The 22917-nt window shown below is 34.5% G+C and overlaps 1 protein-coding gene across 1 annotated transcript in view; it reads right to left on the reverse strand.

Annotated features, from left to right (window-relative positions):
• The window catches only part of LOC128636243 (mucin-5AC-like), a 91593-nt gene that overhangs the window by 29896 nt on the left and 38780 nt on the right, over nt 1–22917 (reverse strand). Inside the window, exon 8 of the mRNA XM_053689281.1 lies at nt 17221–17365. Within this exon, the coding sequence (XP_053545256.1) occupies nt 17221–17365 (145 nt within the window). The remainder of the gene's footprint in view (nt 1–17220; nt 17366–22917) is intronic.

Below are 22917 nucleotides of genomic sequence, written 5' to 3' on the forward strand. Positions count from 1 at the left end.
TCAATTGAAATGTATTGCACAGTGCGTGCAGTCGGTCTTTTCATGTATATGTAAGTTAAAGTTGTGTTGACACTTCCATACGGTTTCAGATTTTTTGAAAAATGCACAATAATAAGTTTGTTTCTAGGGTAACCTGACCATAGATTATAAAAGATTATGTTAGCGCCTGCGCTCCTTACCTGTGATTGGCTAGAAAGGAAAAGACATGGGAGTTGATTTATGAAGCAGCGGATGCTGCTTCCGACCCACTCTGCTTCAGGTTCACCTGAAGCGGAAGTTAAGCAGCAGTGGTTCTAAGAGCGGTCCTAAGACCACTGCTCCTTAACTCGTCCGCCATCTCTGAGGTGGTGGACAGCAATCAGCTCGATCGAATACGATCGGGTTGATTGACACCCCCTGCTAGTGGCCGCTTTTGACAGTGCTTAATCTGTTTGCACATTCAATGGAAACTGGGTGTAATTTTGCGCTTTTGGCCTTTATTATTTTTTATGCAACATATTTTTTTTATCATCCGAACCCAAGCTTCTGGTAATGGGCAATGATGGAAAATGTGGCATTGCAAACTGTTGATAAGGGTAATGGCTTCCGACAGCAGTGGAAACAAGTCCTCTACTGTTGGATTGTGGAGGATGACACATTTTCATCCACTGCACTGAGCCCAGATTGCAAAGGACCATAACAACATATACTGTATATATAATATACTGTATATATAATATGCCAGAGTAAGCAAGAAAATTCCAAACATAAACTGCCCCATCCCTCGAAGGAACTTTGCATAACATAATCAATGGAATTACAGTGAAATCACAAATTATATCATTAAACGGACACGAAACTCAAAACATTTTTTTAATTAATCAGATAGAACATATAATTTTAAACAACTTTTAAATTTACTTCTATTATCAAATTTGCTTCATTCGCTCAACACAGTCAATAAGCCAAGGACAAGAGTAATATATGTGCAGTCACAGTCAGTAGCTAGCTCCCAGTAGTTTATTGTTGCCCCTGAACCTAGTTATGTATGCTTTTCAACAAAGGGTACCAACAAACAAAGCAAATTATTTAATAAAAGTAAATTGCAAAGTTGTTTAAAGTAGCTTGCTCTATCTGAATCATGACAGTATAATGTTCACTTTACTGTCCCTTTAAAATCATAGATGACATCTCCTCATTATGTCAACTCCTCCTCACTTTCTCGGTTCTCCTGTTCCTACAATAAGCTTCTACTCACCTTTATGTCATATATTTATCACCCCACACACCACCACCTCCAGTTTCCTATCTCCCACTTCCCATCCAGCCATTAATTACCTCATTCTTCTACACTTACAGTATACCTGCTCTTCGTATTTGTATCCATTTTTTCTTACACACAGCCTCATTATTGTATTTTCACCCACATGTACCTCACCCTATCAGCCCAACTCTCCATTTTAGCAGTCCATGTTCATACTTCCAGTCACCATATTACTCTCCTCCCTCTATTCATCCCCCTGGCATAAAGTATCCTTCACATCTTCTCACCATCTGTGTCTTATATATAGGCTCTGTGGGGGTGCAAAAACCTCCACCAACATTTGTTTTCTCCCCCATTTTGAACCCCTTCTGGTAGCATTTACACAGGATGCAGAGTCAGCTCTGTCCTGCCTCTCACTGCCTTGATGTTTCTCACTCTAGCGCTGATATTCAAAGGATAGGCAAATGGGGGGAGGGTCAGTTAGAACAAAATAGAACAGAGAGATCAGTCTGTGAATATGTCACTCCCTTAATATCTCAAGGAAGGGATGACCTAAGAAATGTCACATTAGAAAGTATAGAGGAAAGCACAACAAGTAGTAGCAGAAAGCGCATGAAAATTAAATGTATGACAACAAATGCAAAAAGCATGACAGGTAAAATGGGGGAGCTGACGCTCTTAGTTGCAGAAGAGGACTATGATGTTATCAGTATAACTGAAACTTGGTGGGATGATTCACATGACTGGGCAGTTAACTTAGAGGGGTATACATTATTTAGGAGGGACAGGAATAATAAAAGGGGTGGAGGAATCTGCATGTATATTAAACCTAACCTTAAACCTACAATAAGGGAAGATATTTATGATACAAGTGACAATGTAGAGACCCTGTGGGTTGAAATAAAGAGTGGGGGGAAAAATCCTAAAAAAAATATTACTAGGAACATGCTACAAGCCTCCCAACATTAGTGACCTGGAGGAAACTCAACTACTTATCCAAATAGGTAAGGCTGCTAATAACAGTGCTGTAATTATGGGAGATTCTAACTACCCTGATATAAACTGGGCCAATGAAACTAGTAATTCAGATAAGGGGGATAGATTTTTAAATGTTCTCAGGGATAACTTCTTGTCACAATTGATAGAGGAGCCAACTAGGAGCAAAGCTATATTGGATTTAGTGCTATCAAACAATACAGATATAATATCAAACATAGAAGTTAAAGAACATTTGGGTAACAGTGATCATAACATGGTCACATTTGAAATCTCTTTTCATATGCAGTGTTTTAAAGGCTTAACTAAGACTTTTAATTTCAAAAAAGCAAAATTCAACGATTTAAGGAAATTATTAAATAATATAAATTGGGACAATGTATTTTGTAATAAAAATACAGAGGATAAATGGATAATATTTAAAAATGTGTTAAATAAATATACATATCAACACATACCATATTGTTATAAAAATAAAAATAAAAAAACAAAGCCGTTATGGCTAAATAAAAATGTGTTAAGAGAAATTAGGAAAAAACGTAGGGCATTTAAATTATTAAAAGAAAATAGTACAGACTCAGCATACAATATTTATAAGGAATGTAACAAAGCATGCAAAAAAGCAATCAAATTAGCCAAAATTAATAATGAAAAATTAATTGCCAAGTCTAACCCTAAAAGGTTCTTTAAGTCCATAAATAGCCAAAAATCTAAGAAGGATAATATAGGTACATTAAATGTGTGGAGGGTAGCATGATAAATAATGACAGGGAGAAGGCTGAGGTACTAAACCAGTTTTTCTCTTCAGTATACACAAGAGAGGAACCAATGAATGATACTTTGGAACAGAATAGAACATGCCAGTCCATACCACTAACTGGGTTTTGTTTAGAGGATATCAGGAAAAAAATGGAAAATATTAAGGTAAATTAAACTCCAGACCCAGATGGAATAAACCCAAGGGTGTTAAGGGAACTTAGCACTGTTATAGACAAACCTTTACTCTTAATTTTTCAAGACTCATTATCCTCAGGCATGGTACCCCAGGATTGGCGTAAAGCTGATGTGGTGCCACTCTTCAAAAAGGAGCAAGGATTAAATAGCAACATCTCTATTTTTGCAGATGATACTAAGTTAAGTAAGGTCATTAGGTCAGAGCAGGACGAACTCTCTTTACAAAGGGTAACTAATACCATAGTATCACAAAAAAGAGAAAATGTGAAATAAATGTGATAAAAATGCAAAATAGAAGTGATAAATAGGGACACAAATATGTGTTTAAACATAGACAATTGTGTAAAGTTCATATAAGGATATATGGATTCTTCTTGAAATTCTTAAATCTTCTATTTTTCTTATTTGATCCTCATATAAAAGAAAAGATATGCCACATAGCGTAACTCTGCAACCTTATTGCAGTGCAGAATGTATATATGCAAATTATTACTCACATGGGATGGAGCTATAACCAAGCTCAGGTGAATGCGCACACCCACTTTTATACTGTTGGGTAAACAGTTACTTGTACAGGATATTTGAATAAAAGGATTTATTAAAATACAAATATAAAAAGCGTCACAAGAGCTGCTGAAAACACCATGTACAACAGGATTGGCAATACAATATAGTAATTGTTCAGATTGAGCTAGACACAATACCAGAGACCGTGGTAAGGAGTGCAGAAACTAAACCAAACAACCTCCCCCTTAAGAGTCCAGTATATGTTGCTCTCCTTATTGGTGTGCAGATACTTGGAAGGACGCCAGGGAACGATGTATCCGACGTACGTTTCGCTAATGAGCTTTATCAAGGAATGGTGTGCGCATGTCCAAAGACCTTATTTGAATCCTTCAAGTTCGTTAAACCGGATATCCGGTATCAAGTCCTCCATTTTGGAAGTGGGCATAGAATTTCATTTGAGGTAAAAAACGGGCTGTCTTAAAGTGCAAATGTTTCAAGTGAAAACTTTAGACAATATATATGCATTAGCATCAGTTAAGGGCAATCTTATTTAACGAACAGTACTCACTTATAAGCATCCTAAACACAATTTACTGAGATAGTTTTCTCTAGCGAGTCTAATATATACCATATCGGTAAATAGCATTTACATCATCAGTGAATAATATTTACAATTATTGTATACCAAATCAGTAAAGAACATTCATATCACTTTCTAATATTCTGATATTTTTTATCTAAACCAGAATTATCTGTATTCATATTAGTTAATCTAAATAGGGTCCTGCCTTCTTAGTGATTGCCTCAAAAACCTAAATTCATAGTGTATATATTGATAATTTTCTACACACAATTAATGCTATTTGATAGCATTATTAAAATTGAGGAATACACACAAACAGTGTACAGCTCCACAGTATCACAGGTGCAGGTGGTGAGAGGGACTGTCAACCTCAATAATATGTAGAAAAATTAGAATATCCACAGCACCACTGTAAGTTTTCAATGCTTTATTGGAACATCTTTATCCCATGCAGGTACAAAGTAAGTAGGCAGCAACATTTCGGGATGTTATCCCTTAATCATGCTAATGAGCCTCATCTGTTGAGGTACATTTATAGGCCTACATATTAACCCCATGTATAATGTTATAAAGTGAATTCTATCACTTAACACCACCACCTAGTGGTTACAAAAATTATTACAATGTTAAACACATAAACAAAGTTAAAAACAATATACAATATACCTATTCATATGTTGTTAAAATACATATAATTTTTACCAATACTTGATTTTTACAATGTAATTCATTATCTAAGGACCATTGCAATTTTTTATAATACATAAGTATATATTACAGAAACACTTTAAAGTCCAGCTCTCTATTAACGCCTTTAGGAATTAGAGCATCCAATTTATGTATCCAGTATGACTCCTTTTGTTTTAATATGGTTTCCCTATTGCCCCCTCTTCTTAAATTATCCACTCCATCAATTATTTGCCACCTTAACTGACTTATATTGAGGCCTGCACTCAAGAAGTGACATGATACAGGGGCTTCTTGGTCCCCACATCTGATATTGGATCTGTGTTGACTCATCCTATCTCGTACACTTCTGGTGGTCTCACCGATATAGATTTTGGAACACAGGCATTTAATTAGGTATACGACATAGGATGAGTCACACGTATAGAAATTGTTAATACTAAATGTTTTCCCTGTTTGGGGGTGTTGAAATTCTGTCCCTTTAATGACTGCACTACAGCTTGCACAGCCCAAACATGGAAAGGTTCCATAACTCTTTTTAGTTATGTATTTCTGTTTCTTCCTAGATCCTAAATAATTTCTAACTAGAATATCTCCCAGGTTTTGGACCTTGCGGTATGCCATCATTGGTGGGTTTTTAAAGGATACAACATCCATATTACAATTTTTCAAAATATGCCAGTGTCTGGATATAATGTTTCTAATTTCTCTATTGATGGGGTTAAACTGTGTGACACACACTACCCTCTCATCATTCTCTTTCTTAGAGACACTAATTCCTTTCTCCTCTGGCTCCTGAACCCTTTTAATCTCACTCTCAATCAATTTCACAGGGTATCCCCTTTGTATGAATTTATCCCCCATTTCTTGTAGTCTATTTTTGACTAGTGATTCTTCATTAACTATCCTTTTCACTCTTTTAAATTGACTATGTGGTAGGGAATTTTTTAAGGGTTCATTATGAAAGCTCTCATACCTTAGTAAAGTATTTCTGTCTGTTTCCTTTCGATGTAAATCAATCTTAAAATTACAAGTTTCCTTATCAATATGTATTACTGTGTCCAAGAATACCACCTTTTCTTCACTGAAGGTCAATGTGAATTTTAAATTATTAACAGCCAAATTTAATTAATCAACAAATGCCAATAGGGTACCAACGTCGCCCCACCACACGCCAAATATATCATCTATGAAGCGCCACCATGACGCTCCATGCTTAAGGAACAACTCATTTTCATATACAAATTTTTCTTCAACACTATTCATGAATATATTGGCGTATGCTGGGGCGACGTTGGACCCCATGGCTGTGCCTCTTATTTGGAGAAACCAATCGTCTTGAAACAAGAAATAGTTGTTATATAATACCATTCTTAACAAGCTCTCAAAGAACAGTATTTGACCCTCATTATATAATGTAGAATTTCTAAGTGCCAAAATACATGCACCTATGCCACTTTCATGATTAATTACCGTATATAGACTACTTACATCAAGTGTATACAAAATACATTTTGCTTTACCAAATGGTAAACCTTTTAATTTTTCAATGAAGTCATTTGTATCTTTAATGTATGATGTTATTTTCTGTACCTCTGGCTGCAAAATTCTATCCAGATAAGTAGCTATATTAGTAAAGACTGACTCTATTCCTGCCACAATTGGCCGCCCAGGGGGTTGTGATAGATTTTTATGTACTTTTGGGACTGTATAAAAGATTGGCGTTTTAGGCCAATCCACATATAGATATTCACTTAATTTTTTATCTATAATGCCAATCTTAGATGCCCAGTTTAACACTCTTTTTATTTCTGCCTGTATTTTAATCACTGGGTTACTCTGTAATGGCTTATAAGTATTAGCATCTCCCAATTGTTGTTTAATTTCTGTGACATAATAGTTGGTATCTAAAACTACGGTGGCTCCCCCCTTGTCGGCTCTCCTTATCAATATATCTTTTTCTTTAAGTGTATCTATGGCTTTTTTCTGTAATGCTGTTAAATTAGGTTTATATCTCTTGGTTTTTTTTTAATTAATGCTGTTGTAATTAGCCTTTAATTTAATCACATCACATTTAACCAATTCAATGTAAGTTTCCACACTATTATTACCCTGGGTTGGTATGTAAGTACTTTTCTTATATAAACCAGTAGATTTTAAAGTTAGCATATTCCCTCTAGGTATAACAGTGTTATTAATCATTTGTGGACTCTCATTAAACATACATATATTATTAAAATTGAGAATAGGTAAGGATTATAATCTCAGACCCGATATTATTCTTGTTGTTACTAATTCATTATCTTTACAGTTTAATATTGTTACTTTTGTATCCTAAGGCGAATGAGGGTTACATGTTATTGGTTAATAAGAAGATTTATTGGAGGGTGTGTTGGTAATGAGCTTATAAGAAATGATGTAGCTCAAAATCCTTGTTAAGGCCATTCGGTATGAAACAGTCCATAATATGGATCCATTTCATCTCTAAGCGACCCAACTGGTTCTGTACGTCTCCTCCTCTCCCACCATATTCTACCTTCCTAATGCCTAAGATTTCAAGGTCCTCTATTCTTCTATTATGTTTTTTATCAAAGTGTGCCGAGAATGAGTGTTTTTGAAAAACCTTTTCTATATTATAAATATGCTCATTTAATCTGGTTTTGAGAAGCCTAGAAGTGCGACCTATATAAATTAAATTACGTACAGCGTAACATGTATATTACATTCTTGCTATTACATGTGATGAACTGATTAATATCATAGTTTTTACTACCATCAGTGGAATAAAAATTATTACATAATCTAGGTCCCTTTCTCATTCTCTTGCAGGCATTGCAGAACTGGCACCTTCTGAATCCCTCTTGGGGAGATGGTAACCAGTTTTTGTTTAAACTTGTATCTTCTATCTTTTTTATCATGTGTGAGAGTTGTAGTTTTAAGTATGGCACCTTTCTAAACATTATATTGGGTCTATCTCCTATAAATTCTGTTAAACTTGGGTCTCTAAATAAAATGCCCCAATGCTTTTGTATAATCTCTCTAACTTCGTTACTTTGAGTACTGTGTTGTAAAATTAGTCTACTTTCTGAGTTATCCTTATCCATTCTTGGTATACCATTAATCTTATGTTTATACTGCAATAAATTCTTCCTATCTAGTTTCGCAACTTCTTCTATTTTTTCTTCTAGAAAGGTGCTGGAATAGTTTTTTTCTATGAATCTTTCTTTTAATATTTTAGATTGAGTTTGGAAAACAGCTTCATCCCTGCAATTATGTCTGAGATGAACAAATTGTCCCTTTGGTATATTCTTTAGCCAGTGTCTTTGATGACAACTGTTTAAACTAATGTAGTTGTTTACATCAATGCTTTTGAAAAAGTTTTTCATTTTTAATATATTATTCTCTATGTAAATTTCTAAATCAAGAAACTCTAGTCCTGCTTTGATTCCATGTTAATGCTATATTAAACTCATTATTTTTCAGATACTCTTTAAATTCATTTAATTGACACTCGGTTCCTGACCAAATCAGGAACAGATCGTCTATGTAACGACGATAGGACACCATATATTGCGCCCAGGGGGAATTGAAGATGTACAGATTTTCCCAATTAGCCATATATAGATTGGCATAACTGGGCGCAAATCTGGTGCCCATCGCCGTTCCACTCTGAATATAGTATTCTTTATTAAACCAGAAATAGTTGGTTTCAAGTATGATCCTAATCCCATCTAAAATAAACTGTAGTTGTTTAGGGTCAAGTGTAGTGTCTTCTTTTAAGATATTTTGTACTGAAGTAATGCCCAATTCCTTATCTATTATGGTATAGAGAGATGTTACGTCTCCAGTTACTAGCGACCAATCTTTATTCCATTTAATGTTTTCTAAATCATTCAATATGCTGATAGTGTCTTTTAAGTACGATTTAGTATTTTTGACATATGTTTGCAGGAATTAATCTATATATGCAGAAAGATTGCTAGTATGTGAATTGACCCCAGACACGATAGGCCTCCCTGGAGGGTTTTTTAGATCTTTATGGATCTTGGGGAGTACATAGAAACTAGCAGTCTTAGGGAATTGATTATATATATACTGATATTCCTTCTTATTTAAAATACTTTCCTTTAGCCCTTCATTTAGAAATTTTTCAATTCTTTTTTTATAGATAAATACAGGATTTGAATCTAATTTTTTGTATGTACTTGTATCATTTAATTGTCTGAAACATTCTTCATTATATTTATTCCTATCCATTATAACTGTGCCTCCGCCCTTATCGGCCGGCTTCACCACTATATCGTTATTATCCTGTAATCCTTTTAATGCTATCTGTTCCTCCTTAGTCAGATTAGATGTATAATTAGTTTTAAGATGTTTGATATCCCTATGGACTAATTCCAAAAATGTTTCCATTGGGGCTGACTTATATTGTGTGGGATTGAACAAAGATTTATTTTTGACTTCTGCATGTCTATATTTATTAGATTCCTGAATATTATTTTTTACCATTGGACTGTTCAGAAAGTATTTTTTAATGCATAAGTTGCGTATAAATTTTTTCTACTCCTATATACGTAACAAATTTATTAATTCTGTAACTGGTGGCAAAGTTTAGTCCTCTATTTAAGACCGAAGTTTGTGCTTCTGTTAGTACTACTTTAGATAAATTAAAGATACCCTTACCTGTCTTTTCATTGTTTTTATTCTCTGTTACAGGTTTGCGTTTAGTGTTTTTTGTTGTTGTTTCTCAATGTTCTACACTGTCCATATTCCTTCTCCTTTTGTTGAACAGATCTGAGTCTGTCCGATTGTATTTCCTTTTGCCTGCCTATAAAAAAAACCTCCTCAACTTCTTCTGAGCTAAATCTGTTTAAATTGTCAAATCTATTATATGTAGGAATATCTTCCTGATAGTATACTCTCTGTTTTTTTAAAGGATTTCTAGGTTGCTGCCAGTCATATTCTTCCTTCCTTTGTTGTTCTGTGCGGTGGTAATTTCCCTTGTGTTGCATATAGTTGCTACTACCTGGTTCATATTGATAATCATTACCTTTATGACCTTGCCTTAAGTCTCTCTCATTATTATGCAAGTAATAATTCTCTCTCTCCCTTTGTGCCAAAGTATTATGATAGTGCCTATTCTTTTTACCATTATTTTGCATGGTTCTATTATTCTGCCCTGATCTATTCTCACTATGACGACTCTCTACATTATTTCTATTACTATTATTGAAATTATTAACTTTAGCATTTCTAGTTTTATAGTTTCTTTCCTTTCTCTCTTTATAGTCATCATGGTCTCTAAAATATTTCTTTCTTTTAGTATTTTTTCTTTCTTTCTTTAAGGAATCTAGATTCTCAGCTATTTTTTGTGACAATCACTCATAGTTTTTATTATTCATATGGGAATGATTTTTTGCTCCAACATATTAATTTCTTCATTTACTTCATCTAATAGTTTATTTCTTTCATTTATAATTAGATTCATAAGTTTTTTAGTACATTCTTCTAGAATGTGGTTCCATTTTGTTATAAACATAAGGTTATCTTGTCCAAAAGTGGGATTTTTAAAAATTCTCAGACCTCTCGGTGTAATTTGTTCCTTCAAATATTTTTTTAGTGTGACTATTTCACACTATTTACCTCTCTTAATAGATTTTCCAAATTATCAATAGTAATTCCAAATTATCAATAGTAATCAATAGTAATTTCAGAATTGTCAAAAAAATCATCAGCACAAAATGTAGTTGTGCGTCTGTTAAGGAATATAGACATCTTTAGTCTTTAATTTACCTCAGAGGGAGATACTGTCTGGGTTAAGATTGAATGTTATGTGTAATGGTCCGCTAATACCAATGAGACTTTACCACAATATGGTGCCTAATACAATTCCTACGTGAATATTCTATGTGTTAATAAAGTAGAAAAAACATACAATTTATTTACTTCCTCCACAGACCTAAGTAACTGTGTTTATACCTGCGGATGATATATAGGGGGGTAGTTATCAAGCCGTCAACCTTAAATACGCTGGAATTCCACAGCGTATTTGTGGCGAGGCTGATTCGCTTTAGTTATCAAAGGCTACAGACCGGCAAAAGTAGAATTTTGTGACGTAAACTTCGATCCGCCGGACTCAGTCCGACACAGATCGATTCTTACGTCACTCCAGATGTTCCGCACACAAGTCCGGCACAATCTGACTACTTTTGCTAGTTATCAAAAAACTAGCAGGTACGCTCGGCACTTTTACGGCCCAGCGTACCTGGTTTTCAAACCGCCACCCTGGAGGCAGCGGATCCCATAGGAATCAATGGGAGTCTGACCATAGCGAAAGTACAAGTTCGCTGCTGCCAGATATCCCATTGATTTCTATGGGAGCTGTCTACACCTAACACCCTAACATGTACCCCGAGTCTAAACACCTCTAATCTGTCCCCCCCTACACCGCCGCAAGTAAATAAAATGATTAACCCCTAAACCGCCGCTCACGGAGCCCACCGCAAGCTACTCTATACATATTAACCCCTAAACCGCCGCTCCCGGAGCCCACCGCCACCTACATGATACCTAGTAACCCCTTATCCTGCCCCCCCTATAATAAAGTTATTAACCCCTATCCTGCCGATCCCGCACCTCGCCGTAAATAAATAAATAGTTTAACCCCTAAACCGCCGCTCCCTGACCCTGCCGCAACCTATATTAAATTTATTAACCCCTAATCTGCCCCCCCTACACCGTCGCCACCTATAATACATTTATTAACCCCTATAATGCCCCCCACTACACCGCCGCCACTGTAATAAATGTATTAACCCCTAAACCTGTCTAACACTAACACCCCCCTAACTTAAATATTAATTAAATAAATCTAAATAATATTTCTATTATTAACTAAGTTAATCCTATTTAAAACTAAATACTAACCTATAAAATAAACCCTAATATAGCTACAATATAAATAATAATTATATTGTAGCTATCTTAGGATTTATTTTTATTTTACAGGTACCTTTCAATTTATTTTAACTAGGTACAATAGCTATTAAATAGTTATTAACTATTTAATAGCTTACCTAGCTAAAATAAAGAGAAATGTACCTGTAAACTAAAAACTAACCATTACATTGTAGCTATCTTAGGATTTATATTTATTTTACAGGTAACTTTGTATTTATTTTAGCTAGTTAGAATAGTTATTAAATAGTTATTAACTATTTAATAACTACCTAGCTAAAAGAAATACAAAATTACCTGTAAAATAAATCCTTACCTAAGTTACAAATAAACCTAACACTTCACTATCATTAAATAAATTAAATAAATTAACTACAAATAACTACAATTAAATACAATTACATAAACTAACTAAAGTACAAAAAATAAAAAAAGCTAAGTTACAAAAAATAAAAAAATAAGTTACAAACATTTAAAAAAATATTACAACAATTTTAAGCTACTTACACCTAATCTAAGCCCCCTAATAAAATAACAAACCCCCCCAAAATAAAAAAATGCCCTACCCTATTCTACATTAAAAAAGTTCAAAGCTCTTTTACCTTACCAGCCCTTAAAAGGGCCTTTTGTGGGGGCATGCCCCAAAGAATTCAGCTCTTTTGCCTGTAAAAGAAAAATACAACCCTCCCCCAACATTAAAACCCACCACCCACATACCCCTAATCTAACCCAAACCCCCTTTAAAATAACCTAACACTAATCCCCTGAAGATCATCCTACCTTTAGTCGTCTTCACTCAGCCGAGCCACCGATGGAACTGAAGAGGACATCCGGACCGGCAGAAGTGATCATCCAAGGGGCGCTGAAGAAATCTTCCATCCGATGAAGTGATCCTCCAAGCGGCGCTGAAGAAGTCTTCTATCCGGGCGAGGTCATCTTCGAAGCCGGGTCTTGAATCTTCATCCCGCCGACGCGGAACATCCTTCTTTCCCGATGGACTACTGACAAATGAAGGCTCCTTTAAGGGACGTCAAGATGGCGTCCCTTCAATTCCGATTGGCTGATAGGATTCTATCAGCCAATCGGAATTAAGGTAGGAAAAATCTGTTCCGATCAGCCAATAGAATGCGAGCTCAATCTGATTGGCTGACTGGATCAGCCAATCGGATTGAACTTGAATCTGATTGGCTGATTCAATCAGCCAATCAGATTTTTCCTACCTTAATTCCGATTGGCTGATAGAATCCTATCAGCCAATCGGAATTGAAGGGACGCCATCTTGGATGACGTCCCTTAAAGGAGCCTTCATTCATCGGTAGTCCATCGGGAAAGAAGGATGTTCCACGTCGGCGGGATGAAGATTCAAGACCCGGCTTCGAAGATGACCTCGCCCGGATAGAAGACTTCTTCAGCGCCTCTTGGAAGATGACATCGCCCAGATGGAAGATTTCTTCAGCGCCGCTTGGAGGATCACTTCATCGGATGGAAGATTTCTTCAGCGCCCCTTGGATGATCCCTTCTGCCGGTCCGGATGTCCTCTTCAGTTCCATCGGTGGCTCGGCTGAGTAAAGACGACTAAAGGTAGGATGATCTTCAGGGGATTAGTGTTAGGTTATTTTAAGGGGGGTTTGGGTTAGATTAAGGGTATGTGGGTGGTTGGTTTTAATGTTGGGGGGGGTTGTATTTTTCTTTTACAGGCAAAAGAGCTGAATTCTTTGGGGCATGCCCCCACAAAAGGCCCTTTTAAGGGCTGGTAAGGTAAAAGAGCTTTGAACTTTTTTAATGTAGAATAGGGTAGGGCATTTTTTTTATTTTGGGGGGATTTGTTATTTTATTAGGGGGCTTAGATTAGGTGTAAGTAGCTTAAAATTGTTGTAATATTTTTTAAATGTTTGTAACTTATTTTTTTATTTTTTGTAACTTAGCTTTTTTTATTTTTTGTACTTTAGTTAGTTTATGTAATTGTATTTAATTGTAGTTATTTGTAGTTAATTTATTTAATTTATTTAATGATAGTGTAGTGTTAGGTTTAATTGTAACTTAGGTTAGGATTTATTTTACAGGTAATTTTGTGTTTCTTTTAGCTAGGTAGTTATTAAATAGTTAATAACTATTTAATAACTATTCTAACTAGCTAAAATAAATACAAAGTTACCTGTAAAATTAATATAAATCCTAATATAGCTACAATGTAATTATTAATTATATTGTAGCTATCTTAGGGTTTATTTTACAGGTAAGTATTTAGTTTTAAATAGGAATCATTTATTAAAGTATAGTGTAGTGTTAGGTGTAATTGTAACAGGTTAGTTTTTAGTTTACAGGTACATTTCTCTTTATTTTAGCTAGGTAAGCTATTAAATAGTTAATAACTATTTAATAGCTATTGTACCTAGTTAAAATAAATTGAAAGGTACCTGTAAAATAAAAATAAATCCTAAGATAGCTACAATATAATTATTATTTATATTGTAGCTATATTAGGGTTTATTTTATAGGTAAGCATTTAGTTTTAAATAGGATTAATTTAGTTCATAATAGAAATATTATTTAGATTTATTTAATTAATATTTAAGTTAGGGGGGTGTTAGGGTTAGTGTTAGACTTAGGTTTAGGGGTTAATAATTTTATTACAGTGGCGGCGGTGTAGTGGGGGGCAGGATAGGGGTTAATAAATGTATTATAGGTGGCGACGGTGTAGGGGGGGCAGAATAGGGGTTAATAAATTTAATATAGGTTGCGGCGGGTTCAGGGAGCGGCGGTTTAGGGGTTAAACTATTTATTTGCGGTGAGGTGCGGGATCAGCAGGATAGGGGTTAATAACTTTATTATAGAGGGCGACGGTATAGGGGGGCAGGATAGGGGTTACTAGGTATAATGTAAGTGGCAGCGGTGTCCGGGAGCGGCGGTTTAGGGGTTAATATATTTATAAGACTTGCGGCGGGGTCTAGGAGCTGTGGTTTAGGGGTTAGTAACTTTATTTAGTTTCGGGGGGCTCCGGGGGCGCCGGTATAGGGGGTAGAACAGTGTAGTTTAGTGTCAGTGCTTAGTGACAGGCTAGCAAGAAAGCTGTCAAACAGCCGAAGAGCAGCGAGATCGGATGAGTGATAACTCTCACAGTCCGCTGCTCATCGCCCCGCGGCTTTTTGACAGCTTTACTTGATAACTTAGGCAAATTTTTTCAGGTCCGCGGCGGCGATGTGAGGCTAGCTTAGGCGGGCGTATTGGGCCGGCGAAGGCAGGAAAGTTGACACGTTGATAACTACCCCCCATCGTGTATACTAAAAATGTAAAGACTCTTATCAAATGTCAAATGCAAAATCAAACGTGCTATTAAAAATAAAATATATAGTGTGGATATGGAAATACCTTCACTGTAAAATCCACTCACATGACAATGGATAATAAAATCCAACTATTGTAAAGTGCTACGAAATCTAAAATATACCTTAGAAAATATCTATCTATATCTATAAATATCTATATCTTTGGACATGCGCACACCATTCCTTGATAAAGCTCATTAGCGAAACGTACGTTGGATACATCGTTCCCTGGCATCCTTCCAAGTATCTGCACACCAATAAGGAGAGCAACATATACTGGACTCTTAAGGGGGAGGTTGTCTGGTTTAGTTTCTGCACTCCTTACCACGGTCTCTGGTATTGTGTCTAGCTCAATCTGAGCAATTACTATATTGTATTGCCAATCCTGTTGTACATGGTGTTTTCAGCAGCTCTTGTGATGCTTTTTATATTTGTATTTTAATAAATCCTTTTATTCAAATATCCTGTACAAGTAACTGTTTACCCAACAGTATAAAAGTGGGTGTGCGCATTCACCTGAGCTTGGTTATAGCTCCATCCCATGTGAGTAATCATTTGCATATATACATTCTGCACTGCAATAAGGTTGCAGAGTTACGCTATGTGGGATATCTTTTCATTTATATGAGGATCAAATAAGAAAAATAGAAGATTGAAGAATTTCAAGAAGAATCCATATATCCTTATATGAACTTTACACAATTGTCTATGTTTAAACACATATTTGTGTCACTATTTATCACTTCTATTTTGCATTTTTATCACATTTATTTCACATTTTCTCTTTTTTGTGATACTATGGTATTTGTTATCATTTTCTGTTTTTGATACCGTTTATATTTGTGCACAAGATTTCATTGTTTAGAATTATTTAGATATTTTCTAAGGTATATTTTAGATTTTGTAGCACTTTACAATAGTTGGATTTTATTATCTATTGTCATGTGAGTGGATTTTACAGTGAAGGTATTTCCATATCCACACTATATATTTTATTTTTAATAGCACGTTTGATTTTGCATTTGACATTTGATAAGAGTCTTTACATTTTTAGTATACACTATATATCATCCGCAGGTATAAGCACAGTTACTTAGGTCTGTGGAGGAAGTAAATAAATTGTATGTTTTTTCTACTTTATTAACACATAGAATATTCACGTAGGAATTGTATTAGGCACCATATTGTGGTAAAGTCTAATTGGTATTAGCGGACCATTACACATAACATTCTATCTTAACCCAGACAGTATCTCCCTCTGAGGTAAATTAAAGACTAAAGATGTCTCTATTGCTTTACAGATGCACAACTACATCTTGTGCTGATGATTTTTTTGACAATTCTGAAATTACTAATGATAATTTGGAAAATCTATTAAGAGAGGTAGAAAAACATATGTCTAAAGAAATTAAATATCATCTTGAAATAATCACACTAAAAAAATATTTGAAGGAACAAATTACACCGAGAGGTCTGAGAATTTTTAAAAATCCCACTTTTGGACAAGATAACCTTATGTTTATAACAAAATGGAACCACATTCTAGAAGAATGTACTAAAAAACTTATTAATCTAATTATAAATGAAAGAAAGAAACTATTAGATGAAGTAAATGAAGAAATTAATATGTTGGAGCAAAAAATCATTCCCATATGAATAATAAAAACTATGAGGAATTGTCACAAAAAATAGCTGAGAATCTAGATTCCTTAAAGAAAGAAAGAAAAAATACTAAAAGAAAGAAATATTTTAGAGACCATGATGACTATAAAGAGAGAAAGGAAAGAAACTATAAAACTAGGAATGCTAGAGTTAATAATTACAATAATAGTAATAGAAATAATGTAGAGAGTCGTCATAGTGAGAATAGATCAGGGCAGAATAATAGAACCATGCAAAATAATGGTAAAAAGAATAGGCACTATCATAATACTTTGGCACAAAGGGAGAGAGAGAATTATTACTTGCATAATAATGAGAGAGACTTAAGGCAAGGTCATAAAGGTAATGATTATCAATATGAACCAGGTAGTAGCAACTATATGCAACACAAGGGAAATTACCACCGCACAGAACAACAAAGGAAGGAAGAATATGACTGGCAGCAACCTAGAAATCATTTAAAAAAACAGAGAGTATACTATCAGGAAGATATTCCTACATATAATAGATTTGACAATTTAAACAGATTTAGCTCAGAAGAAGTTGAGGAGGTTTTTTTTATAGGCAGGCAAAAGGAAATACAATCTGACAGACTCAGATCTGTTCAACAAAAGGAGAAGGAATATGGACAGGGTAGAACATTGAGAAACAACAAAAAAAACCACTAAACGCAAACCTGTAACAGAGAATAAAAACAATGAAAAGACAGGTAAGGGTATCTTTAATTTATCTAAAGTAGTACTAACAGAAGCACAAACTTCGGTCTTAAATAGAGGACTAAACTTTGCCCCCAGTTACAGAATTAATAAATTCGACACGTATATAGGAGTGCAAAAATGTATACGCAACTTGTGCATTAAAAAATACTTTCTGAACAGTCCAATTGTAAAAAATAATATTCCGGAATCTAATAAATATAGACATGCAGAAGTCAAAAATAAATCTTTGTTCAATCCCACACAATATAAGTCAGCCCCAATGGAAACATTTTTGGAATTAGTCCATAGGGATATCAAACATCTTAAAACTAATTATACATCTAATCTGACTAAGGAGGAACAGATAACATTAAAAGGATTACAGTGGTGAAGCCGGCCGATAAGGGCGGAGGCACAGTTATAATGGATAGGAATAAATATAATGAAGAATATTTCAGACAATTAAATGATACAAGTACATACAAAAAATTAGATTCAAATCCTGTATTTATCTATAAAAAAAGAATTGAAAAATATCTAAATGAAGGGCTAAAGGAAACTATTTTAAATAAGAAGGAATATCAGTATATATATAATCAATTCCCTAAGACTGCTAGTTTCTATGTACTCCCCAAGATCCATAAAGATCTAAAAAAAACCTCCAGGGAGGCCTATCGTGTCTGGGGTCAATTCACATACTAGCAATCTGTCTGCATATATAGATTCATTCCTGCAAACATATGTCAAAAATACTAAATCGTACTTAAAAGACACTATCAGCATATTGAATGATTTAGAACATTAAATGGAATAAAGATTGGTTGCTAATAACTGGAGACGTAACATCTCTCTATACCATAATAGATAAGGAATTGGGCATTACTTCAGTACAAAATATCTTAAAAGAAGACACTACACTTGACCCTAAACAACTACAGTTTATTTTAGATGGGATTAGGATCATACTTGAAACCAACTATTTCTGGTTTAATAAAGAATACTATCTTCAGATAAGTGGAACGGTGATGGGCACCAGATTTGCGCCCAGTTATGCCAATCTATATATGGCTAATTGGGAAAATCTGTACATCTTCAATTCCCCCTGGGCGCAATATCTGGTGTCCTATCGTCGTTACATAGACGATCTGTTCCTGATTTGGTCAGGAACCGAGTGTCAATTAAATGAATTTAAAGAGTATCTGAAAAATAATGAGTTTAATATAGCATTAACATGGAATCAAAGCAGGACTAGAGTAGAGTTTCCTGATTTAGAAATTTACATAGAGAATAATATATTAAAAACGAAAAACTTTTTCAAAAGCATTGATGTAAACAACTACATTAGTTTAAACAGTTGTCATCAAAGACACTGGCTAAATAATATACCAAAGGGACAATTTGTTCGTCTCAGACATAATTGCAGGGATGAAGCTGTTTTCCAAACTCAATCTAAAATATTAAAAGAAAGATTCATAGAAAAAAACTATTCCAGCACCTTTCTGGAAGAAAAAATAGAAGAAGTTTTGAAACTAGATAGGAAGAATTTATTGCAGAATAAACATAAGAGTAATGGTATACCAAGAATGGATAAGGATAACTCAGAAAGTAGACTAATTTTACAACACAGTACTCAAAGTAACGAAGTTAGAGAGATTATACAAAAGCATTAGGGGATTTTATTTAGAGACCCAAATTTAACAGAATTTATAGGAGATAGACCCAATATAATGTTTAGAAAGGTGCCAAACTTAAAACTACAACTCTCACACATGATAAAAAAGATAGAAGATACAAGTTTAAACAAAAACTGGTTACCATCTCCCCAAGAGGGATTCAGAAGGTGCCAGTTCTGCAATGCCTGCAAGAGAATGAGAAAGGGACCTAGATTATGTAATACATTTTATTCCACTGATGGTAGTAAAAACTATGATATTAATCAGTTCATCACATGTAATAGAAAGAATGTAATATACATGTTACGCTGTACGTGCAATTTAATTTATATAGGTCGCACTTCTAGGCTTCTCAAAACCAGATTAAATGAGCATATTTATAATATAGATAGGGTTTTCAAAAACACTCATTATCAGCACACTTTGATAAAAAACATAATAGAAGAATAGAGGACCTTGAATTCTTAGGCATTAGGAAGGTAGAATATGGTTGGAGAGGAGGAGACGTACAGAACCAGTTGGGTCGCTTAGAGATGAAATGGATCCATATTATGGACAGTTTCATACCGAACGGCCTTAACAAGGATTTTGAGCTACATAATTTCTTATAAGCTCATTACCAACACACCCTCCAATAAATCTTCTTATTAACCAATAACATGTAACCCTCATTCGCCTTAGGATACAAATGTAACAATATTAAACTGTAAAGATAATGAATTAGTAACAACAAGAATAATATCAGGTCTGAGATTATAATCCTTACCTATTCTCAATTTTAATAATGCTATCAAATAGCATTAATTGTGTGTAGAAAAATATCTATATATACACTATGAATTTAGGTTTAGGCAACGGAAATGTTTTTTCACTGTTAGAGCAATAAAATTGTGGAACTCATTACCAAAGGAGGTAGTTAATGCTAATACCATAGATACATTTAAAAATAGTCTGGATACATTTCTGTATATAAACAAAATTCATGGATATGATTGCTAGTATTAAATGGGTCACATTTAAATGGGGTTATTTAAGCTTAACTGGAGCTTTTTGAAAGTATTTAAGATTTGTATAGGTTGAACTCGATGGACTTCAGTCTTTTTTCAACCTTATCTACTATGTTACTATGTTACTATGATTCTCCAGCTTGGAGATACATTTCAGTTCAGACTTCACAGGGGCTGAAATCACTGAATATTAAAAAAAAAAGGAGGAATTCTCCAGCACTGTGAGATCTCTCTCATTTCTGTATGTGAAGGAGACAATCCCAGTGCAATATAGCACTGCATGATATGAGAGTTTTGTCACACTTACACTTTGTATTTTATATCACTTTATATTTCAGATTTGGTTCTTTCAGTATTATTACATTTAAACTTTCTACTTTTACAAATTTTGAGTATGTTTTTAAAGTTTAGATGTTACCTTAAAAAATTAGGATTATACTTTGTATATTTGTGTAGAAATATAAATGTAAGGGAGCTGCTTACAAATGATTATCTGCTATATTATATCTGTGTATAAATATAGACAGAGTTGCAGACCATATAATACAATTATGTATACAAACCAAAAGAAAGATAATAAGGATAAGTAATCCTTATTTAAAGATAGAGAATTCGGCACTCCCCACACATAAAACGATCCTAGAAATATGAATGTATCAATAGGAATACAAAATGTATTATTTATAAAGTAACAAGTGTGGAACCTGGTGGAGACAGAGAATAAAACTTGAAAAGGTGCATGTGTTCAAAGCACTAACAATTTATTACTATATGAACAAAAAGAAAAAGAAATAATATTAAAAATAAAAGCAGGATATCAGAGAGAGACGTCTCTTGGGGAATGTAACATAAGTGTGAATGTGAACAGGCTTAATGACCCCTATTTAGGTGAGTGGACCAAGACAGGTTTAGGATATACTAGTTAGGTATATTCATATCTCTGGGTCCTGGGTTCGAATCTGCCCTTTTACACACACACACATATATATATATATATATATTTATATATATAGTTTTTATATCTTTTTGTTTCCATTAGTAACTCGTGCATAATTTGTGATCTCTATAAATATATCAAATACTGCCTTCACTAAGGTAAAGAACTTTTGTAAAAGACTGTAAAAGAAATTTTGTAGAAAACTTTTGAATTCTTATTTAGCCCTTTGTCTGCATCTTCTGAGGCTGGGGAGATAATCTCTGTTCTCTGTCTCCACCAGGTTCCACACTTATTATTATTATTATCAGGTATTTGTAGAGCGCCAACAAATTCTGCAGCGTTAGATATTACTTTATAAATGATAAATTGTGTATTCCTATTGATACATTCATATTTCTAGGATCTTTTTATGTGTGGGGAGTGCTGAATTCCCTATCCTTACACAAGGATTATTTATCCTTATTATCTTTCTTTTGGTTTGTATACATTTGTATATTTGTGTGTCGTTTTCACAAATTACATTGCACCTTGTATTTGCTGCATTGAAACTAAAACTGACAGTTTGAGAAAGTGGGAGGGACAGGGCAGTTCCCTGGGCTAAACAGGGGAGTTCCCAGGGAATGTCTGAAGCTCTCTCACCAGTCTCTTGAAATTTTGTAAGCTGGTCTCACTGATTTATCTCACCAGCTGTATGCAGGTGAAGTTTGCTCAAAATTCACAATACACTTATTTTAAAAAACCGAAAAGTAATATATACAAAAAATCTAGACAAAAGCAAGTTAAATTGTAGTGAAAACATTTGAGTACAATTTGGAATTCATGCAAACTGAGCCCATGGGGGATATCTATCAAGCCGTCAACGTTGTTGAATTCGACAGCAGGCCGCGAACCTTAATATAATCTCCATATTTTTAAAAAAAAGACGGCAAAAAGCCACGCACCAAGTACGAGACGATAAGCATTGGACTGTTGTTAACTAACAGTCATCAATCTCGCTGCCATTCGGCTCTTAACCAACTTTATTTATACCCTGTCACTAAACGCCGCCACTACACTAAAAGGTTTAACCCCTATCCCGCCGCTCCCGGACCCTGTTGCAACTTAAATAAAGTTAATAACCCCTATCCCACCAGTCCTGGACCCCGTCGCCACTAAATAAATGTATTAACCCCTATCTCGCCGCTCCCAGACCCTGCTGCCACTAAATAAATGTATTAACCCCTATCCCACCGCTCCCGGACCCCGCCACCACTAAATAAATTTATTAACCCCTATCCCGCCGCTCCCGGACCCCGCCACCACTAAATAAATGTATTAACCCCTAAACCTCTGGCCTCCCACATCACTACCATTAACTAAATCTATTAACCCCTAAACTGCCAGCCCCCCACATCGCCATAAACTAAATTAAGCTATTAAACCCTAAACTTAACAACCCGCTAACTTTACATTACAATTACAACAAACCTATCTTAAAATACATTTAAACTTACCTGTAGAATTAAAATAAACTAATTCTAAACTATTAATTAACCTACCCTAACTATTATACTAAAATTACATTAAACTACCAATTAAATGAACTATATCACATATTAAAAAACCCTAACCCTACTCAAATTATTTAAATCAACTATTACAAATTACTAAATTACAAAAAATAAAAAACACTAAATTACGAAAA

The sequence above is a fragment of the Bombina bombina genome, chromosome 7 (assembly GCF_027579735.1).
Source record: "Bombina bombina isolate aBomBom1 chromosome 7, aBomBom1.pri, whole genome shotgun sequence".
NCBI classification, from domain to species: Eukaryota; Metazoa; Chordata; class Amphibia; order Anura; family Bombinatoridae; genus Bombina; species Bombina bombina.